The 21,432-nt window shown below is 44.8% G+C and overlaps 2 protein-coding genes across 2 annotated transcripts in view; both read left to right on the top strand.

Moving 5' to 3' along the window:
• The first annotated feature begins 325 nt into the window (after positions 1–325).
• Positions 326–12,249, top strand: cdan1 (codanin 1). Its single transcript, XM_076747863.1, has 28 exons — positions 326–434; positions 935–1,656; positions 1,746–1,946; positions 2,282–2,472; positions 2,748–2,864; positions 2,981–3,059; positions 3,169–3,289; positions 3,628–3,737; positions 3,926–4,015; positions 4,139–4,214; positions 4,396–4,601; positions 4,962–5,094; positions 5,344–5,487; positions 5,658–5,824; positions 6,037–6,118; positions 6,242–6,331; positions 6,425–6,479; positions 6,624–6,760; positions 6,856–6,959; positions 7,345–7,494; positions 7,965–8,028; positions 8,200–8,278; positions 9,052–9,278; positions 9,770–9,877; positions 9,978–10,041; positions 10,199–10,410; positions 11,067–11,174; positions 11,308–12,249. The coding sequence occupies exons 1-28, from the start codon at positions 357–359 to the stop codon at positions 11,428–11,430; spliced, it is 4,038 nt and encodes a 1,345-aa protein (XP_076603978.1). The 5' UTR covers positions 326–356; the 3' UTR covers positions 11,431–12,249.
• Positions 12,250–12,524: 275 nt separating this feature from the next.
• stard9 (StAR-related lipid transfer (START) domain containing 9) overlaps positions 12,525–21,432 on the top strand; it is a 40,322-nt gene continuing 31,414 nt past the window's right edge. Inside the window, exons 1-3 of the mRNA XM_076749116.1 lie at positions 12,525–12,766; positions 15,266–15,335; positions 17,832–17,948. Of these exons, the coding sequence (XP_076605231.1) occupies positions 12,720–12,766; positions 15,266–15,335; positions 17,832–17,948 (234 nt within the window). The 5' untranslated portion in view covers positions 12,525–12,719. The remainder of the gene's footprint in view (positions 12,767–15,265; positions 15,336–17,831; positions 17,949–21,432) is intronic.

Genomic DNA, 21,432 nt, shown 5'->3' with positions numbered 1-21,432 from the left:
AATTAAAGAAGGCCCCAAAATATTTAATTGTACCAAGTATGGTATAGTAAGTAAGTTTTTTTTTTAGAGGCCAGCACAAACAACAGATAAGAGAGAAAGAACAGTTTCAGAGTTTATTCAAATTGTTGTTGAAAAAAACAAACAACTATTTTTGTCCAAGTATTCAAGAGAAAGAAGTTGAGTTTGAGAATCCTGCTATAAATCTTTCTAAAAAACCAGCGTTATGGTGACGACAGTCAGCCTGTGTGTGCCGCACACATGGGTGGCATACGTCATACGCATTACGCGTCGACACGCTGACACGCTGACCCCGCCCCCTCGCCTCAGTCCTTTAGCCGCGCAGCTCCTGCTCAGAAATGGCGGCTCTTTTGGAATCTCTTGTGTCGAAGAAAGCGGATATTAATAGGGTCTTGGACTGGCTGAAGAATGTTGAGGTGGGTCCGAAATGATTTGGAACCACATGGGTCAGACACCCTGGACGCGTTTGGTTCTGTATAGTGTATTTTATGAGGTGACATCGCTCACAACTGATTGTAAACAAAACTTTTAGCTGGACAGCTAGCGAGCTAGGTTAGCTGAAGCCGGGATGGGATGGACTCCAGTCGAGACGCTACGTTGTCAACTTTCCTACGAGTCTAGAGAAAATTTTTGCCTTAAAACAGATCATAACCTAGCGTGGCTGCTTACCACTGCCTTTAGTACTGTCTGAAGATGGCTGTGCAGTTTAGCAGATGTTGGTTAGCCAGGTGTTAGCTAGGTCAACAGGCTGTAGAAATGTCCCAAGCTGTCTAGCAAAACATTTACTGACCTAGTTAGTCTCTTTATCTTTGGTCCATCGTGGATTTAATAGCGCTGATCATGCGTACTATTTCAGCTTTATAAATGCTTTATTTATCACAGTCCCATTTTCAACATTTATATCTCTTTTCGACAGGAGGGTGACAGCCTGGCACTCAGTGAACTCCAGGTGACAGTCCACAAACAAGAATTCGTCCCATTTCTTTTAAACTTCCTGAGAGAGCAGAGCAGTAAAGCACTAACTCATGGCCCTGCCACGCCGGCCAAGACGCCCAGCCGCCCCAAACCTGCTGCACAGACGCAGGGCTTCGCTGATAGGAGGGGTAACAGGTCTGCCGGTGGTGGAGCTGGTTCTCGGAGTGCCAGCCGGGTCCAGCTGTTTTCTCCTGCGTCCTCTGTGTCACCTGGAACTGAGTGGGATGGATCTGGTCACTCGGGGTCCCAAAGCCTGAGTGGGGTCACGGCTTTCAGCAGTCCCTCCTTTACCGCAGCATGGAGCCCTGCCTCCAGGCCTTCAGGCTCTGAGCGCCGCGCTGGCCAGAGGATCAGTCTGGGGGACTACATGGTGTCTCCTCCCGACCTCCAGCCCAGCCCCAACTTACAGTCACAGAAGAGCCGCAGGAGAAGCGGTGGCAGCATGCTGATGGGGGGACAAGGAAGACAGGGAGGGGGGCGTGGAGGACATCACAGTGATGAGGTTGGACGGTGGGACAGTGGGAGGAGGTCAGGTAGAGGTGGAGGCGGAGGAGGAGGGTACAGTAGGATAAGCGAGCAGGTTTCACCTCCATCCGTGGGGCAGCTCAACTTCAGCAACTTGGAGGACTTCCCTCCTGTTGGGTCATCACCCATTTCGCCTGCGTGAGTCCACAAAACTCTCAGTTAAGCGAAAGTCAACACAGACTCCATCATTGATTTTCAGATCTTTCTAACAGTTATTTTCTCTTCAGGGCATCCAAACCGTCTAGAAGAATAAACCCAACACCAGTCAGTGCAGAGCGGCCACAGTCTAAACCAAAGACCTGCTTCACCTCCACCCCATTCAGTAAACCTTCTACTCCCCCATTAGCTGCAGAGGCGCTTGAGGGGTCAGTGACAGTGGGCAGTCCTCTGAGCCTGCAGGAGGAGAGGGAGCTACTAAAGAGGGAAAAGTAAGTGCACAATGATGAACATTTATCCTGACACAGAAGTTGACCTTTAACTGTGCCAGTTTGAGGATTGAAAGACCTTGGCAGTGCTGCATGTTTGCCACTCTACATTATAAATGTGTAGTGCCTTGTATTCCTCAGGAAATGTAAGCTAAACTTCATAATTAATATTCTGTCCGCTCACTACGATACTGGTGTTCTTTTACAGATTTCTCCCCATATGACACAGCATCATATTTCTTTATTATCCTGCGTTTTTTGGCTGCACTGCAGTATCACTTCCTGCTGACCTCTCTTCACCTCAGCCTGTTTCACAATCTGAACTTGCTTGTTTTTAGGACAAAGCGTGCACAGCAGGTTGGCTCTCCTCTGCCGCCTGCTCTGGACCCTTGCACACCCACAAAGTCAGGGCTTTGGACGGGATCTAAAGTTACACCAGATCTGCAGACGCCCTGTCCTGAACCATCCAAAGTCACCTTCTCCTTGGAACTGGATCTCCTGGCAGAGCTGTACTGTACCTGCATTTCTGGTGAGTGACCACAGGGTGGTGCTCATGCGCTAAGTGAAGAAACTGGTGGGAAAAAAAGTGAATTAAATGTATTGTGTACATCACTTCTTAAGATATTTGAAGAAAGAGTAAAAAAAAACAAATATGATGAAATTGTTAATTAAGAAGTCAGATATAAAACATAAAAATAAATTCTTTTGGGGTTGAAGTGCTTTAGGAATAAATATACAAATTCATTGTCAGATGTGGTTTTAAAGATGAAAAAAAGAGTTTGTCTGTGTTTTCATGTGTTACAGAAAATCTTGTGCCAAACATTTTCCTGGAGCTCTTCTTTGTCATGCAGTTGTTAACGTCTCAGTCTCCTCACACTCATGATGATGGTGAACAGGAAAGTCTGTGTGTAGCAAATTCAGGTGTGAAATCAGTTTGTGTGTCACCTACATCCTATAACATCTTGATCATGATTGTTTAACCCTCCATTGAACTGAAGCTGACATTGAGCCCTTTTTTTTTCTATACATTTTTTCAGATGTTCTAGAGAGATGTTACCTGAGACAAGTGCACAACTGTGTGTATTTTGCAGTGAAGGTTCTGGAGAATCAGTTTCAGTGAGTTATTTTATATATTGTGTCGCACTTTTAGGAACAGGAACATATTGGTACACAGCTTTTTTCCCCAATTAAGAGACACTGATTCCTAACAATGTATTTTTGGCAGGTTGGTAGCTCATTTGGACAAGTGTACCTTGCGTCTGCTGGCAGAGAATGAAAGGGTGGCATCTTTCTCTCCGGATCTCAGGGACCGTCTGACTCAGGCTCAGGACAGAAGCACAGCCAAGGTAACATTTACGTACTCTTTACAGCTATAAACGCTTATTAATACGTGAGTGTCATGGGATGTAACTAAATACTGTCCACAATACATCATGCTGTTTTTAAGACAGTACCTGTAAAGTATTACATATTTATTAGGTTGTGTTCTCAATGTGCAGAGCTGCATCAATGGGTCGATTAACTGATTAGTCGATCAACATTAAACTCATAGAAGTAAATAAATCTGTTGTGTTGCCACTTTCTTAACTCTCTAGAATCCTTCTTTGAATTCATCACTAAAATGAAATTAAAACTCTTCTACTTGTTTAGTTGATCTGTTTTTCTTCCTCTTTCTCTGTTCCAGCTCTCTCCTTCAGTTTCCACCTTCATCCACTCAGTCCCGTTCCAGCCGGCCACTGACAACCGGTCCAACTTCAGTAGCGACAAGGCCTTCCACACCTTTAAGAAACAGAGGTGTGTCGCAGTTTCTTTGCTCTTTTGTAAAGCTGTGTTCTCGCTTTATGTCCAGTGAAAACCGCCTGTGTGACAGTTGAAGTTTGTAGCAGGTCAAACAGCAAAGGCTGAGCATTTCAGTAAACCGCTGAACTAGACTTTATCCTAAGTGACACTTTTGCATTTGATGTTTTTTGTGCTTTTCTCAGAGACATTTTTTATGAGGTGTTACGAGAATGGGAGGACTTTCACAAGGAACCGGGGTGGAACTTTGACCCTGCTCTCGGGAGTCGGATTAGGCAAGCCCAACAAACTTCATACGTTTTTATCTTATGGACCAGGTCTAATTTGAAAATAAAAAAATATTTCCATCTGATCTACCTCCACTCGATGCATTTCATTGTTCCATCTTCTTCTTTTAGAGCAATGATGAGTCAGCTGACCTCTGCAGGAAACCATTCCCATTTTGCTCGTCTGTTCCTGAAGCAGCTTGTTCAGGTAGACTGTGGCTCCTTGTTCACACTCAGACTTAAGATCCAAACACATACGTTTTATTTATGTCAAATTATGGACAGTGATAACATTTCAAGACAAAGACCTCAACAACTTCCTCCCTTTAAGCAGAGGTTTAGCGTATTGCACACGGTTGGCACAATAAATCCACCATTTTTTTTTTTAGATGTGCAAAGGCCCCCGTGTTAACAGCTCTCCTGGGGATACTCCCGATGCTGACCTGCTAGGCATGCTGGGAGCCGACAGCCTGGGGCGCCTGAAGCGTCTCGAGGAGCGTCTCATTCAGCCTCATGGAGTCATCGGCCCCTGCCCTCCTCCATCCTTCCCTGGTCACCAGGAGTTCTTCAGGGACTTCCTGCAGACAGCTAGCTGGTAAGACAATATGTCAAAATACACTGTCACAGCAAAAATATAAAATTGACACCAGCCATTAAAACATTTAGGTTATTTTCAGAGCTACTCAACCTGTCAGACCAGTCAGGGTTCAGTCTCAGGTTTAATTAAAGGCTTATTATTTACCTTCTAATTATCAGTGATCCAAAAATGCTTTGATAATTACTCATTAGTTCCTTTTCATAACGGCACTAATTTTACTTTCTGAGCAAGTTGTTTTTCATTTGGCAGAAATCCTTTTTGAACCAAATGAAACGTTTTCCTTGACAGCAGCTTTGGTGTTAAAACAGTGTCTGTTGTCCCTCTGTGATCTAACACGTCTTACATATTGTGTACCAGCTGCCAGCTGAACCAGCACCTGCAGGACAGCCTGTGTCAGCAGCTCCTCCAGCTGGATGAGGTGTCCATCCTGAGCCCCCCTGCTTCCACAGGGGAGGGGGAGGAGGAGGGAGACGGGGACATGGAGCAGCAGGTATATTCTCAGGGGGCAGACAAAGTAATGAAATGTCAGCGTCACAGATTTTTGCTTCAAGTGGCCTGTCAGTTTGGATCAAGCCGGTTTTACAACCAGTTTTTCCCCCATGCTTTTCTTACAGTAGACGAAAGGTTTCAGCATGAATAGTCTGTAAAATTACAATCATGCCAGAATGAGACAAGACCAATCTGTCTGACATGCTGTTAATTATCATCCAAACCTTCGTCTCTCCGTCCGCCTCATCAGGATGAGAAGCAGCGCTTCACGTCGGTGCTGCTCCTCGCTCGTCTGTTGGCTAAGTTTCTGGGATTCATTTCCTTTCTGCCTTACCAAACATCTGAGAAACCATCCAGGGAGATACAGGAAGCTGCCATAGCCCTGCGCAGCAAGGTGAGGAGAAAAAAAAAGTATTTATAAACTAATGCTGGTCCCCTGTTTAAACTAGAGCAGGTCAACGCAGAACTAAATGACCGTTTTCCTCCTTTTAGCCCAGATCAGCAGTGCTGCAGATAGAAATGCCTTTTTGCTGACAGGCGTTTAACTTAATAAAACCCCCGCAGAGTGTTCCAGTCCTGGATGTGTGCGCGGTGCTGAGTAACAGCGTGAAAAGGAGGCGCACCATCCTGACTGTGCCCTGGCTGGTGGAGTTCCTCTCCATGCTGGACTGCATCGGTCCTCTGCTGCTCTGCTATAGAACTGCTTTGGGCACACTGCTTCTCCTGTACAGGTCTGTCTCCATTTCTGCAGCTTTAGTCCATAAACATCTGTTCGACTGGCAAAGTGTTTGTGCTTCACCTCATCATGAAGTAGTAAATGTAGAGAATCTGGAGAATAATGACATCTGTGTTCAGATTGGTAAGATATAAAGCTTTCTTTCACTATGTGGTCATGTTTGATGGTGGAAAATGAAGTTAAATGTTACTTTTGTATCTTTTGAAGGAGAATGCTGCTGGGCAGGTGTGGAGAAATGTGTTACCTGAACAAGCTGCTAATGGTGTCTGTGTTGGGTTGGCTTTTCCAGGTGAGACGCGACTTGCGGTTATTATTTGGTTTTGTATACGTGTGTTCACTTTTGTGTTTGTCTGAAGGACTTATTGATTTTTATAGTTCAGTTATATGTAATTAAACTCGGTGTGTTGTGTAGATCCCAGTGATTCCTGAGGACATTTTCTTCACTAATGAGTTCACTGAGGTGGCCAAGCTGGAGGACAGCAGCAAGACTGCTGCAGGGCTCGTAAGTAAAATATTCATTCAAGTAGCTGTTTGTCCATAAAATGACCACTGCTGGTTTTTCATTTAAACTGAGGGATTTCTTGTTATCTTGTAGGACTGCATTCCTCTGGTGGATCAGCAGCTTCTCTATACATGCTGTCCATTCCTTGGTGAGTGGAATTTTTGATATTTGAATGCATATTGTAGCGTAGTATTGTGACAGTGGTCACAGAGAGGAGCCGGATAGCTTAGAACACACACAGATGGGCCACAAAGTAACCTGCGCTTGTTCTGCCATGTTTTTATCGGTCCAGGTGAGTTCCGTAAGCTGCTGGCTGCCTTTGTGTCTGGAAGCACGGCCAAGAGTGGAGGAATCATCCGCAAGATCACTCCCACTTCTGCTGAGCTGAGGGATACGCCGGCTGCACACAGGTCGCAGCAGAAACTACAGGTGAGTCAGCAGGAGAGGTCGTGAAGTGAAATGCGGAATGACACCTCTGATTTCCCTGTATGAGAGTGTTTAAACCGATCACTTAAATGTGACAGGTGGACCTGGAGCAAGCCTTCTTTCACAACCAGCCTCCGTCGCTGCGACGCACCGTGGAGTTTGTCGCTGAGAGAGTCGGATCCAACGCCGTCAAGCATATGAAGTTAGTATCACAGAGAGGAGGGAGTCGGCTGGGCCGACAGAAGCAGTCATGGCTGTCCGAATTTCCAAGTCACAAATTTCTAAATCAGCTGTATCTTTCACATTTGTTTTGTTGACTTTCACCAGTCCTCCAACAAATTATGTTTGAGAATTGAAAAGGACTTTCAGAATAGCAATCAATCAGCCTGCTGCTTTGGTTGGTTACCTACCTAAGCGGCTAGCTGCTGTTAAACAGTCCGGCGTTACAAGCACTTCGGTGGTGGCTGGTGTGAATTCACCACCCAGTGTAGAGGTGTTTTATAGATGCCTGTATCAAAACTCCATTTTTCATGAAAACCTAACTGCACATAATGAATGGGATTTTTTTCCCCCTGTACCTGTAACAGGGCCACGTTGGTGAGTGAGTTGGTGGAGCGAGGTGAGAAGATGCTGAGGGATGGACTGGAGTCGGCAAACTCAAACCCTTCAAAACTGAATGACTCCATCTGTGCTCAGCTGTGTGTCGCCGGATTGGAGGCCCTGGCCAAAGCCACCAGGTACAGCAGCTTCCTTTACAAGCAGCCAGCAAAACTGCCTTCCTCTAATGCCATAGGTGTGAGAGGATCAGATAAATAACCATGATCAGAACATCCAGTCATGTTAATATGAACAGCTGGTAAAATAAACAACAGTACACTTTGATTGCTGTGGTTATGAAGGAATTCTGTTCCTAACAATTTAGATGATAAAGGCTTCAAGAGTCTAGGAGTTGTTGGGTTTGGTACCTTGAAAGTGCTTGAAAAGTGCTTGAATTTTGCTGTTAGGAAGCTGTATGAACCCTGTAGTATCTTACAAGGTTCCTCTTTAGCAGCCTACAGGCATGCATGTGTAAACGGCCATTTGACTGTTGGAAAAAGCTTTTTCATTTGGCCTTCTGGGTTCCTCACTGCGCACCATTAGCATTTCTCTTCACTTCTTGGTGGTAATGTTTTCTTCATGGTAATCTCTGTTTGATGTGGTTTCGCAGATTCTGCTGTGAGAAGAGTCCCGAGGCCATACGAATCCTGCTCCCCGATGAGACCTCCCCTGCTGTAAGTCCCGTAAAAATCACCTCGCAAAAAATGACGGCGTGATGTCATGTCAAAGTAATTCCCAAAGCACAGCTAACAAAGTCTGACACACACATCACTTTACAGAGCAAACCAAGTCCAGAAATGCAGATTTTCCCCCATGTTTTGTACTCACTCTCTGTCTCTCTGCAGGTCCTGAGCACATCTGAAAACATCACCAAACGTCTCGCAACAGAAAAAGCCTGCAGCTGGCTCTCTGCCAACATCACAGGTAGCTCGTTCGTGCACTGTGCTTGTGTTTTTGAATGTTTCTCTGTGTGTTCAGTTTAAGTCCTGCGCTCTGAATTGATTCTTACCAATTTCCAATGCGGGGCACCGTCTACAGCCCACACCCCTTTCAATGTGATATTAAAATATGAACACTGCTTGTGATGTGCAGCCAATGAGATGTTATTTTCCTTGTGGCTTGTTGTTTGTTTGTTTTTTCTGCAAAAATAGCTTAAAATGTGAAACCAGACATACTTTTAATGATTATTGAGATGATTCATGTCAAGTAACTCTAATATAGGGAAGCACCAATAGACCTTTTTTCTCTGCATTCTGATTCCTCAGCTCTGGATATCTGCAGGTACCAGATAGTGATGTGATACCAGGCCTCTCATTTTCACAGCAGTGTCATAATTATTCTAATTATAATTTGAACTCTTTATAAATATACAGCAGCATGAAGCCAGCAATTTTCTGTGATAGTAAAAACTGAGTCGGTGGGCCTCAGAAACACTGAATTTTATGGCAAAAAAAAACAAACTAATATTATCAGTAATGATCTTGTCTTATTGTACTGGACTGATTAAGCAAGCACTCAGTAAAACTATGTGAGGATACATGATGCTGTTTGTACTGAACATGCTTAAACACAAAAACACTGAAGTCTCTAAAAGCTCTCGGTGCTGCTGCAGAACGTCACTGTCATTGTAGAAGAGCAGAAAAGAAAACCCAGTGCTTCATCTGTCTGAGGTTTCCTTTCTGCTTTCTCACCATCAGCCCTGATAAGACGCGAGTGGAAGAGCAGGTACGATCGCGTGATGAAGGCTGTGGGAAGCCCAGTGGCTCCAGACTCGGGGGATTTGGAGGGGGCTGTGGTTGAGCTGGTCTCCCAGGAGCAGGTGACCACTCCCAAGAGGAAACAAGGAAGTGAGAGAGCCGCGTCCTGCCCTCCACAGTGCAGCCACAGCGCTTCACTGCCCTCTGACGTCCTCATTGAGCTGAAGGTACGCCTGCATCAGCTTCATTGATTTCTGTAAATACCTGTTTATTCTGAATCTGATGCAGCAACACGTTTCAGACAGGTTGGGACAGAAGCAACAAAAGACTGAGAAAGTTGTGCTCCAAAAACACCTGTTTGGATCATTCCACAGGTAAACAGGTTGATTGGTAGCAGGTGATTGTATCATGATTGGGTATGAAAGGGGCATCCTGGAAAGGCTCAGTCGCTCACGAGCGAGGAGGGAGCACGCGATTGGATAAAGGATGTTCCTGAATAGACTCAGGAACACGGTGTAAAACTGTTGTCAGTAAACACTTTGTTTTCAGATGTTTGCGCTCTGTTTTTGTTTACCTTTTGCACGGCATCCCAACTTTTCTGGAATCGGGCTTGCAGAAATAACATCTTGCACCTTCAAAGAATAAACCTGACTTCTTGCTGAAGTGAAGATGAAAGGTGTCTGTCTGAGCTGCAACTTAAATTTAACTTTTAATGTAGGAGTTGCTGAGCGTTGCGGTCGGCCCCAGGGCTGACGAGGAGCTGCCGACTGGCTCTCAGATCAAAACGCTGCTGCAGAGAGTGGGAGACACTCTGGCCTGCAGAAAGGTACGCAAGATACTCATGTGCAGCAAAACAACACGTGTGATGGATTTACTGCTTTTTGACAGTTTTCATCACACTCTGTTCGTCTTATCTCTGCTCTTAGTTCTCAACTGTGATGTCAGAGCAGATGCTTCTGAACTCTACTGTCCTACTGGCCTGCAAACTGGGTAACTCTTATCTCTTAATTGCCTCTTAATTACTGGAAAACTCAGTCTTTATGACATGCAAACTTAATTCCCATAAGTGCCACTGCGTCCTAAACAGTGTTATTGGAAGTGTGTGTAATGTCCTGTGTAACAGTGCCTGTTGTGTGTATCTGCTCAGTGTCTGCAGAACTGCCCGTGCTGTCGCTATCAGGGTGCGGTGGAGGTGACGGGGCTGTTGTGGGTCTTGGTTCTGGGTCAGAGCCTCCTGTCAGAGCACTGCTGGAGCAGCTAGCTGAGCTGTGGGAAGGAGACCGCTGCTCCTCCACACCCCTCCACCTGCTCTTCACCCCGTTCACCGTCACAGCTGTGCTGAAGGCCAGCGACACCGAGGTACGCCTAGTACTGCGGACACAGAAGTACTACTTTTTCTGCATTTTAAACCTATTTGTTTATAGGATATTCCCCTCAAATACCTCAGTACGTAGTGTATGTGTGCATGACCCTCTATACACTGTGTAGATCAAGGCTTTAAAGCAACAGGTGTGCAATTGTTAAATAAAAATGATACAAAACACCTCTATAATATACAAAACTTGAATGTTTCACACAGATGCTTTCCCTCTGTTTTACATTGATTAATGATTACAAGTGTTTTGACCATTAGGTGGCACTCAGAAGGAGCTTTTTTTGGTCACTTTTAGATTGCTGAGATTAGTTATTTCCTACTTTGGATAGTTTACATTCTTTATCATGAAAACTTTTTGGTGCTTTTTTGCCTCAATTAGACAGCTGATAGACTTGTAGTGAGAGCCAGGAAAGGAACAAAGAGAGGGTTATGACATAACGAAGCTCCCTGACATGAACTGAACCATTTGGCCGTCAGCGTGCTCCAATATTTCACATCCTGTTTCGCTTCTGCTGTTTTGCTCAGCTTAGTCTAGCCTGAATTCTCCAAAACAGATGTTTGATGACATGTTCAACCTTTCCCATGACTGTTAATTCCTTTGAAAGTTGTTCGACTCTTAAACCTTGTGTAATCTTTTTAGTGGAACAACTACCTGTTCCTAGTTAGACGGCTGGTTGACAGAGGGGTCCTGAGCGAGGAGGAGGTCATATCTCATTGGAAGAAGCTCACAAACTTGACCTTGCCGGCGGTGAGGGTTCACTGCGTTCTTGTCATCCTGTATTCCTTGGCAATTATTTCTTTTCCTTGTGATTTGACCTCTTTTGAATCTTTCCCCCTCTCTCTCACGCTCACTTTGTTCTCTCATTTCTGTGTCATTTCAGAAGCTGATAGAAAATTTTCAGCTGCAGTCACAGAGCATTAAACCCCCCTCACCTCTGGCTGAGCTGCAAAGCCACATGGACATGCTGCAGGTCTCTCAACAGACAGTAGAGGGAGCTACGTGACAGCAGTAATACTCCCCACTGTCCCACAGCATCTTTTGTGTGATCGCCTCGGTGTTTCATGCCACATCTGTCAGTGTGTTCTTGAAAGAGACCGTTCTGGATGACTTCTTGTTGTTGACCATTTTTCGAGTTGCCACTGCACAGCCCGTCAAAGCCGTTCCACAGTCAGCCTCAGCACACACTTTGCAAGCTTCAGACTTTTGTTGTGCACCTGTGAGGTGACAGCAGCCTTTCGTGAATCCCTCTGCTCTTTTGCTAAGACGCCGTGAGAACCAGAAAGCCCTGCCAGTCAGAAGTAGCCAGGGACCACACCATCTTAGATCCGCTGAGCCCTCTCGCAGGCAAACCTGGGAGATGATTGTGCCCAAAGGGAAATGTTAGTGGATGAAGCATTGCGAACAGTCAAGAGCACAGCAGAGAATTCGCGAAGACACGACGAAGGTCAGCATCAAAACAGGCACTGTGTAACTTCAGACGCAGGCTCATTAAAACATAATTGTAGGCCCAATTTTTACATGAAATGCACCTTCAAACAAGCCATAGTTTGTCACAAATGAACTGAAAAATGTGGTTTTTTTGTTCATTTTTAGAACCACCAGAAGAAATAAACCTTTTAATTTCCGTGCAGCACTTTCACACACTGCCTTTGACCGCCACGACTAGTGACTGCATGTGTGTTTCATGAATGCCACACTGCATTTGTGACTGTTTTTGTTCATGTTGAACGAGCGCTGTATCCCCCCGCTGCTTTTAAATTCAAATATTTTATATATTGCCGCAAAGTTAAAAGCTATAACAATAAAGATGTATTCTGGTTTAAGTGTTGTATGTTTGCCTCGTTGTTATGCAGATTTGGGAGGTTCATAGAGGCTGGAGGAGGATCTGATGGACGCACAGTCCACAAATCCCATCGTTATTGATCAAAATATAGTGTAAGCCCCTGTTCAACACTTTAAACAAATCTGGGATTTAAATAATAACAGACATGCAAAAAAAATATGGCGTAGTAGGAGGGGAGTATCCAGCAGCATCCCCTCCCTCCCTTCCCTCCCCTCCCTCTCCGTCCAGCAGGAAGTTTCAGCTGCGGCTTTTGAAGCGACGCGGCGGGCGGTTGAACCCGCGACCCGCCGGGAGAGATGACTTGAAGCGGATATCACAACAGTTTCGTCCCTAACTTTTACCGGAGTAAAATGCCAGAAGACTCGACATGCTCACACGGGAAACATTATTTTACACCAGCTCCGAGTTAGTCAACTGCTGAGTTGCCTGTAAAAACCTCGGAAGGCACAATGGCAAACGTTAAAGTTGCCGTACGAGTCCGTCCTCCCAGCGCAAGGTAAGTTCTAACGTTAGCTAACGTTAATTGTCTCTGCTAGCTAATGTAAGGCTAATTAAACGACTTGATAAACGGACATTGTTTGACCGACTTTACTGCTGTTGCTTCCATGTCTCACTTCATGTCACAGCTGTTGCTGCCAGCTTTGGGACTTTGGCTGCTGTTTGATGCTAGTCACGTCCAAAACATGACGCGTCTCATGTTGCGTTTTGTATTAGCGCTACTGTCCATTTTGCGTTATGATAAGTCGTAACAGAAGCGGCCGTTAAGCTAGCTGGTTAGCTAACTTAGCCGATGAAACTCTGTGCAGTGGTGCACATGGTGAATAATGACAACTGTGGCTGTCAGTATGGTTGTCTGACTAAGCAGTGTGCGTTCGTGCGTGCGTGTGCGTGTTGCTGAGTAATGTGCAAAACATTGGAGCTAGGTTGCCTTTAAATCTAACTGCAGCCAATTAGTTGTGCACAGCCACCATTATGCTAATGGCGTGCAATTTAGAATTTACGTTAATTGTGACGTACTCAAACTACCATGTTGTTTCTGTATGTGTGACTGCCCCCAGGATCAATAAGTATTAATGTTTTCAGAAAAGTAAAGTAATCCTGTACAGAAGTAACGGAAACACATCTTCACAAGTTTCCTAAAGTTTTAACTCAAGAAGTCTCCTTAACATCCTTCTGTCTCCTTGTGTTCACCATTAGCTGCTGATTTTCTGCCTTATAACATAGTAAATTGAATATCTTCGGGTTTTGTGTGACTGCTCTAATTAAACAAACCATTTAAAGATGTCACCTTGAGCTCTGCCAAATTGTTTATACATACAAAATGTTAATGACTGTTAGAATCAGCCATGTTTCTAAGTAAAAAGCATTCCCCTCATTCAGTGAGAGGCGTTTATGGAGACAAAAAAGTTTTCCCTCTGTTTTACAGTGCTGTGAAATCTGCTGTTGTAGTAGCAGAGTAACATGGGGAGGTTGTAAAGTTACTGTGCTCCATTGGAGCATCCCTTTACATTAACGGGCAAATTGCTACAGCATGTTGAATTACAGGTCTTCAGGGTCTTTGGGTGTAGTACATATAAATTCTATAGAAGTACATTGAATTGCATTGAACTCCTGCAGGATGTCTTGCAGGGGTATTTAATGTGAAGGCCACTACAGTACCATAACAAAGCATTATTCAGGCTACGAAGGGCTGGACAATGATGCTTTCAGCCAGTCTTCCTGGTGTTTTGCATAACAAAAGAAGTTTTTTATGCATAATGTTCACTGTCATGCAAATCTGTGCTTCCTCGTTTCTCTTTCTGACAGTCTTACTATCCTCTTTTTTTTTAAGCGAAGGATGTATTTCCTTACTTTTATATTTGAATAAGGGCCTGCTGCGTGACAGAGATAACATTAACACCAGCCCGGTCAGCTGCATTCCTCATTCAGCCGGGCATAGAAGTGTGTTGCTCTTTGTTTTAGTTGCCCATAGGGATTCATTTGCCCCCCCCCCCCCCCTTTAAAAGGCAAGCAGCCTCACACATGTGCAAAAAACATGTCAGCCCATTTGTGAAATTACTCCTAGGTTTGTATCAAAACACAGTTTATGAGGTTTACTATTTTCCATCCCCCAACCTCCTTTCCTCCATGCTAGTTCGAGCCTGAGATTGAAGGTTGGCGGTTTTGGGTTGGGCCATTGCAGGGGTTGGCAAAATGAGTCCCGCGTGGTGAAGCACAGGGAGAGCGGATGATTACAACAGCCTCCTCGTCAGCCCCCTAACCCACCACGGAGAGCGAATGTTAGCACTGCAGGCAGTATTCGCCGTCATTATCGCTCCTGGAGATCGAAATTCTCTCAGCTCCATGTTGTGCTCGGTCCAGCTGCTGAAGCACACATCGCCGAGTTGACCTTGTTTTACACACATGTGAGGAGACACAGTGGTCTGCGTTGCGCACACACACACACACACACACACACACACACACACACACACACACAACACTTGTGCATGCTGTCCATTTTGTGGAATGAGGTCGGGCCGCCTCATCAGAGGAAGTCTCTGGAGTGTGTGAGGGTCTGTTTTCATTTGAATCTGAAACTGGTGGGGATTTCATGGATCTCACACACACACACACACACAGATGCACACACAGATTCATTGTGTTAACTGTCATGTGATGGCCTCAAGTCAAGTGGAACTAGCCTAAATGTGTCTGGACACCCTCTCAATTATAACTGCATCAGCAAAAAGAGGATTTTAAAGCTATTTAAATCTGTCCGCATGGCGTTGAATCCAAAGTGAAACCTTTGTTAAGTCTCTGTCCGGTTTGCCTTTGGAGTGGGAGACGCTGATCAACACTGATAGCGTCCCTTTGGTCTTCTCTTCTTGATTGGAAGCTTGTGCTAATGTTTCCTCCGATGGGATCTCTCTCACGTCTCATAAACATTAATCACTTTTATTTACACTTCCAAATATGAATGTTTACAGAGCAGCTGGTCTCTCCTTGCTTACAGGGAGAGCGCGGATGGAGGACGGCTAGCCGTGCAGGTGGAGGACAAGTTTGTGAAGATCCGAAATGTTAAGGTGAGTGTTGTAGTGTAAAAAAATACATTCCAGCCATCATTGAGTCTGTATTTGTGTTGTTTTTTTAGAACTGGGAGTAGTGTGTAGATGGTATCCATCAGGATGTTTACAGCCTTGGATCAGCCTTTTCCTGCTTGATGTCACTGTTGTTTATTATATGTGTTGAGTTCATGCACACACGCACTCACACTGATTGGGAGACCCTTCCTGTCAAACACATGCTCCCTGACACTCTGCACACCAGTGCTAACAGCAACACAACCACAGCATACTTCAGATACTCCTAGAGACTGAAAAGAAGCACAAATACAATACAGATAATACCTACCCAGCAATAATGCAATGCACAATAGCTTTGGTGGAAATTAGTTGATTTATAAGGGAATCTGGTTGTCTATTTGTAAGGCGAGAAGAGTGAGCAATTTTGCTGTATGTTGGATGAAAAAGGTCATTTTTGGTTTTCAATGTCAGTTCTGCACATTTGGAAATAATTATTGTGTGAGTTATGCAGTCTTGTAAGCTGATACTGCTACCAACCTGCCGTGTCACATGACGGGGCAGACTTGTCTGATTAGTCGAGCTGCATTGCCTGCAGACAGCCTGGTGCTGTCTCTACAGTTTCAGTGTGTAACATGTTAAAATATGTTTCTTGTTTTGCATTAGCTGATATTGAAATGAAGCTCTGTGTATGTGAAGGGTCTAGCTTTAAGATGCCAAAGCCTGCTTGAACCATATATCAAAAGGTCCACATACTGTGCACAGATTTTACAAACCTACAGAAAAAAGAAAGAAATTTAACTTTGACTTTGTTTCAAAACTCACATTTAACTACAACATATACAGGAAGACCTTCACTGATGAAATTGGTAGTTACAGAATTAGTCCTTTTGTTTACATTTGGGGTTTTAAAGGCTGACGTATGGAGAGGAGTTGGGTGGGGGAGGAGAGAATCTGTTACAAATGAAGTGACAGAGAGAAACCACATATGGCCTCCCTCCGTCATGGAAGAGGACCAGGACTCCAAGGCTCGTGCGGGTCTCATGGGAATAATTATTTAAGGAAAGTGGGACAGTTTTGGAGGATCTAAGAGGGGCAGAAAAAAAGCTGTGGATTTTAAAGGACAATAAACACAAGGCTAGCTAACAAACATCAAGTAATACGAGCTGTGAAGACCCACTGAACTAAATTAAAAAGCGTGAAACAAGAAAAGGGTTTTTTTTCTTTATTGTTCGTCAGTTTTCTCTAACTTGCTTAGTTAGTTAAGCCTTTATCAGCTTGGAGCTCTGTCGGCCAGGAGAGTTGCCAGTGGTTGGTGTTGCTGTTGGCTAATCCTGTGCACTGCGTGGCCATTGTCGAATTTCTTGAAAGTGCAGAGGGGTTAAACACTCGCGCTTTCAGTCAAGCCAATTGCTGTGAACAAAATTGATGCCCAGAGCTTAGTGTGGCCTAATGCTGCAGTCAGAGAAAGGAAAAGCTATTTACTTAGATTGTTTGAGTGGATTCTTCATTTGAATAATGATTTCGTTAATTGACTCGTGGTCTGAAGTACTACAGTGAGTAAAGGACCCTTTTCCCAGCCCTCAGGCATCAGTCTACCACTGACGTGTCCTTTAGTAAGACATTTAACCTCATCACCTCCATCGATGCTGCTTCTGCAGCTGTACCTGCGCTCGCCAGATGCAAACATGATACCCTGATGTCACCTCAGAAATTTTCCAATGCAATTATAAGGGAGTCTGATAGCATAACAAAACCTCACAGGCCAAACACTAATGGTAAATGTCAGGTTTTGGTGTCAGTCTTCAGAGTTAAAGAGCGAGAGCTTAACAATAACAGTTCTGACTGTAAAGCCTGAATGATGTGTCTCTATATTATGATAATTATGTATATTTGATGATTATTGATCATTAAGGGAAACATCTTTTAAAGTTCAGCACCCGGCACCACCCTCTCCATTGATATTTACCTCAGCAGGCAGAGAACAAATTGAAGATAACAGTATCAGGGAGAGCACTGTGGCTCTCCAGGTTGAATGCAGTGATGTAGAAGAAGCGTTTCCATGCTCTACTGTCTTCCAGTGCGACTGTTGTGCCTGGACAAGCCCAAATGCTGCTGTGCTGTCTTTCCTCGGTTCAGGATTCACAGTTAGCAGAAAGGTGTTTAGTGTTAATGCAGTGAAGCAACCAAAGAACTGGAGGAGGAGTGAATGTGTTGCTAATGAATGGAAACAGCTTGCTTGCAGTTCCACCTCATAGCGGTCCCATAAACAAAAGCTGTAGTACCTGGCTTTTATAACCAGGACCTTCTTTTTATATATATAGCTCCTGTTTCTTGGTGCTCAACTTTTTATCTTATTAAATGTTGTGCTGTCTCTGTACTTATAATTCCTGTTTATTTACTAATGATGTTGACTGTTATTGGTTCATATCAATTAAAAAAAATGAGTGTAAAATATCATCCTTATGTGCTTTGCTCTTCTTTTTCTCCTCGCTGAAGCTGGATGGACGCACAGATGGTGCTGTGGATTCAAGGGACAAGCTTCTGGAGTTTTGTTTTGACTACTGCTACTGGTCGGTGGACCCCGCAGACCCTCACTATGCCTCGCAGGAGGAGGTAAAGACTGACTGTGTTTACATAAACTGGAATGTCCAGCTATTGACCTTGACTTGAAATACGACAGCATTACAATGTTGGGTTTTTAACAGGGGTCGCTCTCTGTAGTATTCCCATAATTTTCCCATTTACATGACTGAGGAGGCCCCACCGCAGTATGTTACTACATCAGAGTCTACATACAGTAGACTCAAACCCACTTATTCTCTGATGTTGTTATTGTGGTTCATGCTTGTGGTTGTCTTCATGGAAATATGGCAAAATAAACAGTGTTTTGACTGATTCTCTTACAGATACACAAGTAGTTTCTGACAGGAGAAGCAGCACAAAGAGGGTTCCCCCGTGGGAAGAAAATCACGAAATTCTGTTTAAATGGCAGTTTCTAAATCTGACTCTGGAATATTGGAACGTCTCAGTCAGTGTTAGTGAATTAAGTGAGATTAGTTTATGTCCTCAAAGGATCTGGTTTGACATGTAGCCATACCTAAAGATTTTCCTTGTTTCTGTAACGTGCTACATGCCCTCTTGTGAGTGGAGACCAAGTGCGTGCCAGTCCAGGCTTTTTGCCACAAGTTGACGCAAGACAAACACGAGATCTGTACCGAGCAAAGAGCCCAAAGGAAACAGCGTCCTTGTAAACAAACCACAACAAGAGCGGTGTGTATGTTGTGTTGTACGTTTTTACACAGATGGCCACTCGAGGGATATGATATCAGCTCCATCTGTTACCCAGAAGTCTCTTTGCCTCAGACATGGCTTGGCTAGAGTCGGCTCGCTTTTCATGTCCCGGCTTTGATTGGACGATTAGATATCTTTGTGTTGCTTTGATTGGAGGGTGTAGCTGGAACCTGAGACAGGCTCCACATCAAGAGGAAGTGGTGCCCAATTCCATGACAGGAAAACTTTCCAAAACCTATTCATGCATAGCTCTTTTTTTAGATTAGCTGTCTTGTTAATAATTTCTAATTCCATCAAGTTTTCATTGTTCTGCACCCTTTAGGCTTCCAGTTAAGTCTTCTATCCTTTTACCGCAGGGGTTCTCCCCGCTGCCACTCCCTCACTGCCTGTCTTTCCTCTTGTCAGAGCTGCCTTTGTATGTGTTTGAGAAAGACAGGGCTGTGATGACGGCCTACACACTGCGCAGAGCAGCAGACAACACAACACTTCTTCCTCTCTCCTTTTTTTCCCCCCCTCCTCTGGCTCTGGTTCCTCAGCAGAATCATGTCCAGTCACAGTGGCCTGGTTGCCACAAGACATTCCTCTGCTGACCCGTGGTGGGCGAAAGGACACCACTGAAACACAGAGCTGCTGGATTTAAATCTGACCTCTTTTTCTGCCCCAGAATCCAAAGAATAGTCCCTTTAACGAAGAATCCCGTAGATGACCACGTCAGCCGTTTGCTGATCACATCACAGTTGAAAATATTTGAATTGGACGTTTCTCTGGCGGATCTAAAGCCGCAGTGCCTGACGCACGAGCAGAAAATACTGTTTGTGTAGTAGGGCAGCGAGCCAGATTAATGGATCAACAGTGGCAGGTGGACTCAGTGATTCAGGAGCCACTCTGAACTATTTTAACAGAGAAATTGCTCTTTAGAACTATGAAAAGCCTGTCCAAGTGGCAGCTTGAGTAGCTAGATTTGTCATCCACAACCAAAATTTTATGACAACGTTGGGAATAATTTCCCACTCTGGTGTATCGCCTCATTTCGCTCAGTGGCATTACATTTGGATAATTGCTCTCAAGTGAGGTTATGGATTCAGTTTCTCCCTTATCTGGCATCCTACCGCATGCATTTTTAACACATTAATGAGGTGAAGCTGTTTTTGCTCTGGGTTTTCTCATGGTTTCCGCTCTGAAAATATGTTTTGGCGTGCTTTTCTTTTTTAAGAGCAGGAAGAGAGGGACTTGCTCTGAATGCGTCTTGCACTGTGGTCCCCCTGAGACTGAGACAATCTGAGCCTGTGGTGGAATGAGACAAGGGCAAACTGGATCTTAACTCCTGCTTTTCCACTACCACCACGCCCAGGGCCCCTCAGAGATTGGCCGCCCAGCCCCTATACCTTCCTCCCCACCCCTGCACTGTGCTGTCCGCTGCATATGTCCATGCATCACTGATAGTTTCCACCAGATGCTTGCGCTGGTTTCCATCCTCATGCACTGTTACAGCGGAGAGAGTAGACAGCAATGTGGTATCTTAAAGTATATGTTGGCGTGCAGACGTGGTTGCTTTCTTGTCGCTGAGGCCTCCCCACAAGAAAAAAAACTTGTCTTACAGGATGGAGGGCACAGTTTTTAATTTGTGTCTTTGTGTGAAAAATGTTTCTGGAGGAAGGTCGAGCAGAGAGGAGGGAGAAGGACTCTGCCAGGTGAGGAGAAGCAGGTTTTTGAGAGAGAACCATAATCCCTAATGGAAGCCAGCTGTTGAGTTAATGCAGGAGAGAACTGGGACTGTTTGTCTAAGTGCTGCCTTTGTTTTGGGCCTCGATATTCAGCTAATAAATGCTTTTTTTCCCCACTATTTAATAACACAAAGCCCTCAGCTTGTTTATTGCTTCTGACAGTGAGAAGCATGGCGAGAGGAAAGTGAAAAAAACAGAGGGTATACACAGGGAATGGCAAGAGAAAGTGATTGGAGATGAAGAGAAAGTGGGAATGCGAATTCCTCGTGTGGAGGAGGAGCAGGAGGAGGGGAGGACAGGAGGGGAAATGGGCAGGGGGTCCACTGTGCCTCTGCGGCCCCCAGCTCTCGCCTGCCAAACTCACAGCTGCCTCACCAAATGATTTTTTGCAGTTAAATTTCAGGGCAAAGACGTCACTGCTGAGGATTCGTCTCAGAGCACAATGCTGTTTTTTATTGCCAAAAGGAGTCGACTTGCCGGGGTTTTTCCCTCTCCTCCTCCTCCTCCTCCTCCTCCTCCTCCTCCTCCTCCTCCTCTCTCTCTCTGTGCCTCTGTCGATGCAGTTTGTGATTCGATTATGCCTGCAGTGTTTCTAGGTCTGTGTGTCAGTGGTGCTGCAGACTGAAAGAATAGTTTCTCTGTGTGAGAATCTTCCACACACACACACACACACACACACACACACACACACACACACACACACGCACACACACGTGAGCATTTTCTCCCCCTCCACACAGTCCAGTCCAGTCCGGCCTGATCTGAATTAACTACAAACAGGACACCAAATAAACCACACGCTGCCAACAAAGAAATATGAGACTGCGCCATGTGGATGCAGGAGAAGCACCTGTGATTTATGCAGCGACTCACTGCTTTTTGTCAGTGAAGGCAGAAGATAAGAGGAGTTGTAACAACAGAGACTGAAAGTGGTTAGATAGCTGAAAGGTGCATGTAATTCCTGTTAGACAGACGAGCAAAGCCTGCACATTATAACTCATTAGAACAACATTATAACTGGCAATCTGGGTGCCAAAGCAATATTCACGGCCTAACAGACGGGCGTGGGTTCTCAAGTCAGC

The sequence above is a fragment of the Chaetodon auriga genome, chromosome 14 (assembly GCF_051107435.1).
Source record: "Chaetodon auriga isolate fChaAug3 chromosome 14, fChaAug3.hap1, whole genome shotgun sequence".
In the NCBI taxonomy this organism is placed as follows: Eukaryota; Metazoa; Chordata; class Actinopteri; order Chaetodontiformes; family Chaetodontidae; genus Chaetodon; species Chaetodon auriga.
This window is presented reverse-complemented; position numbering and strand designations above follow the sequence as displayed.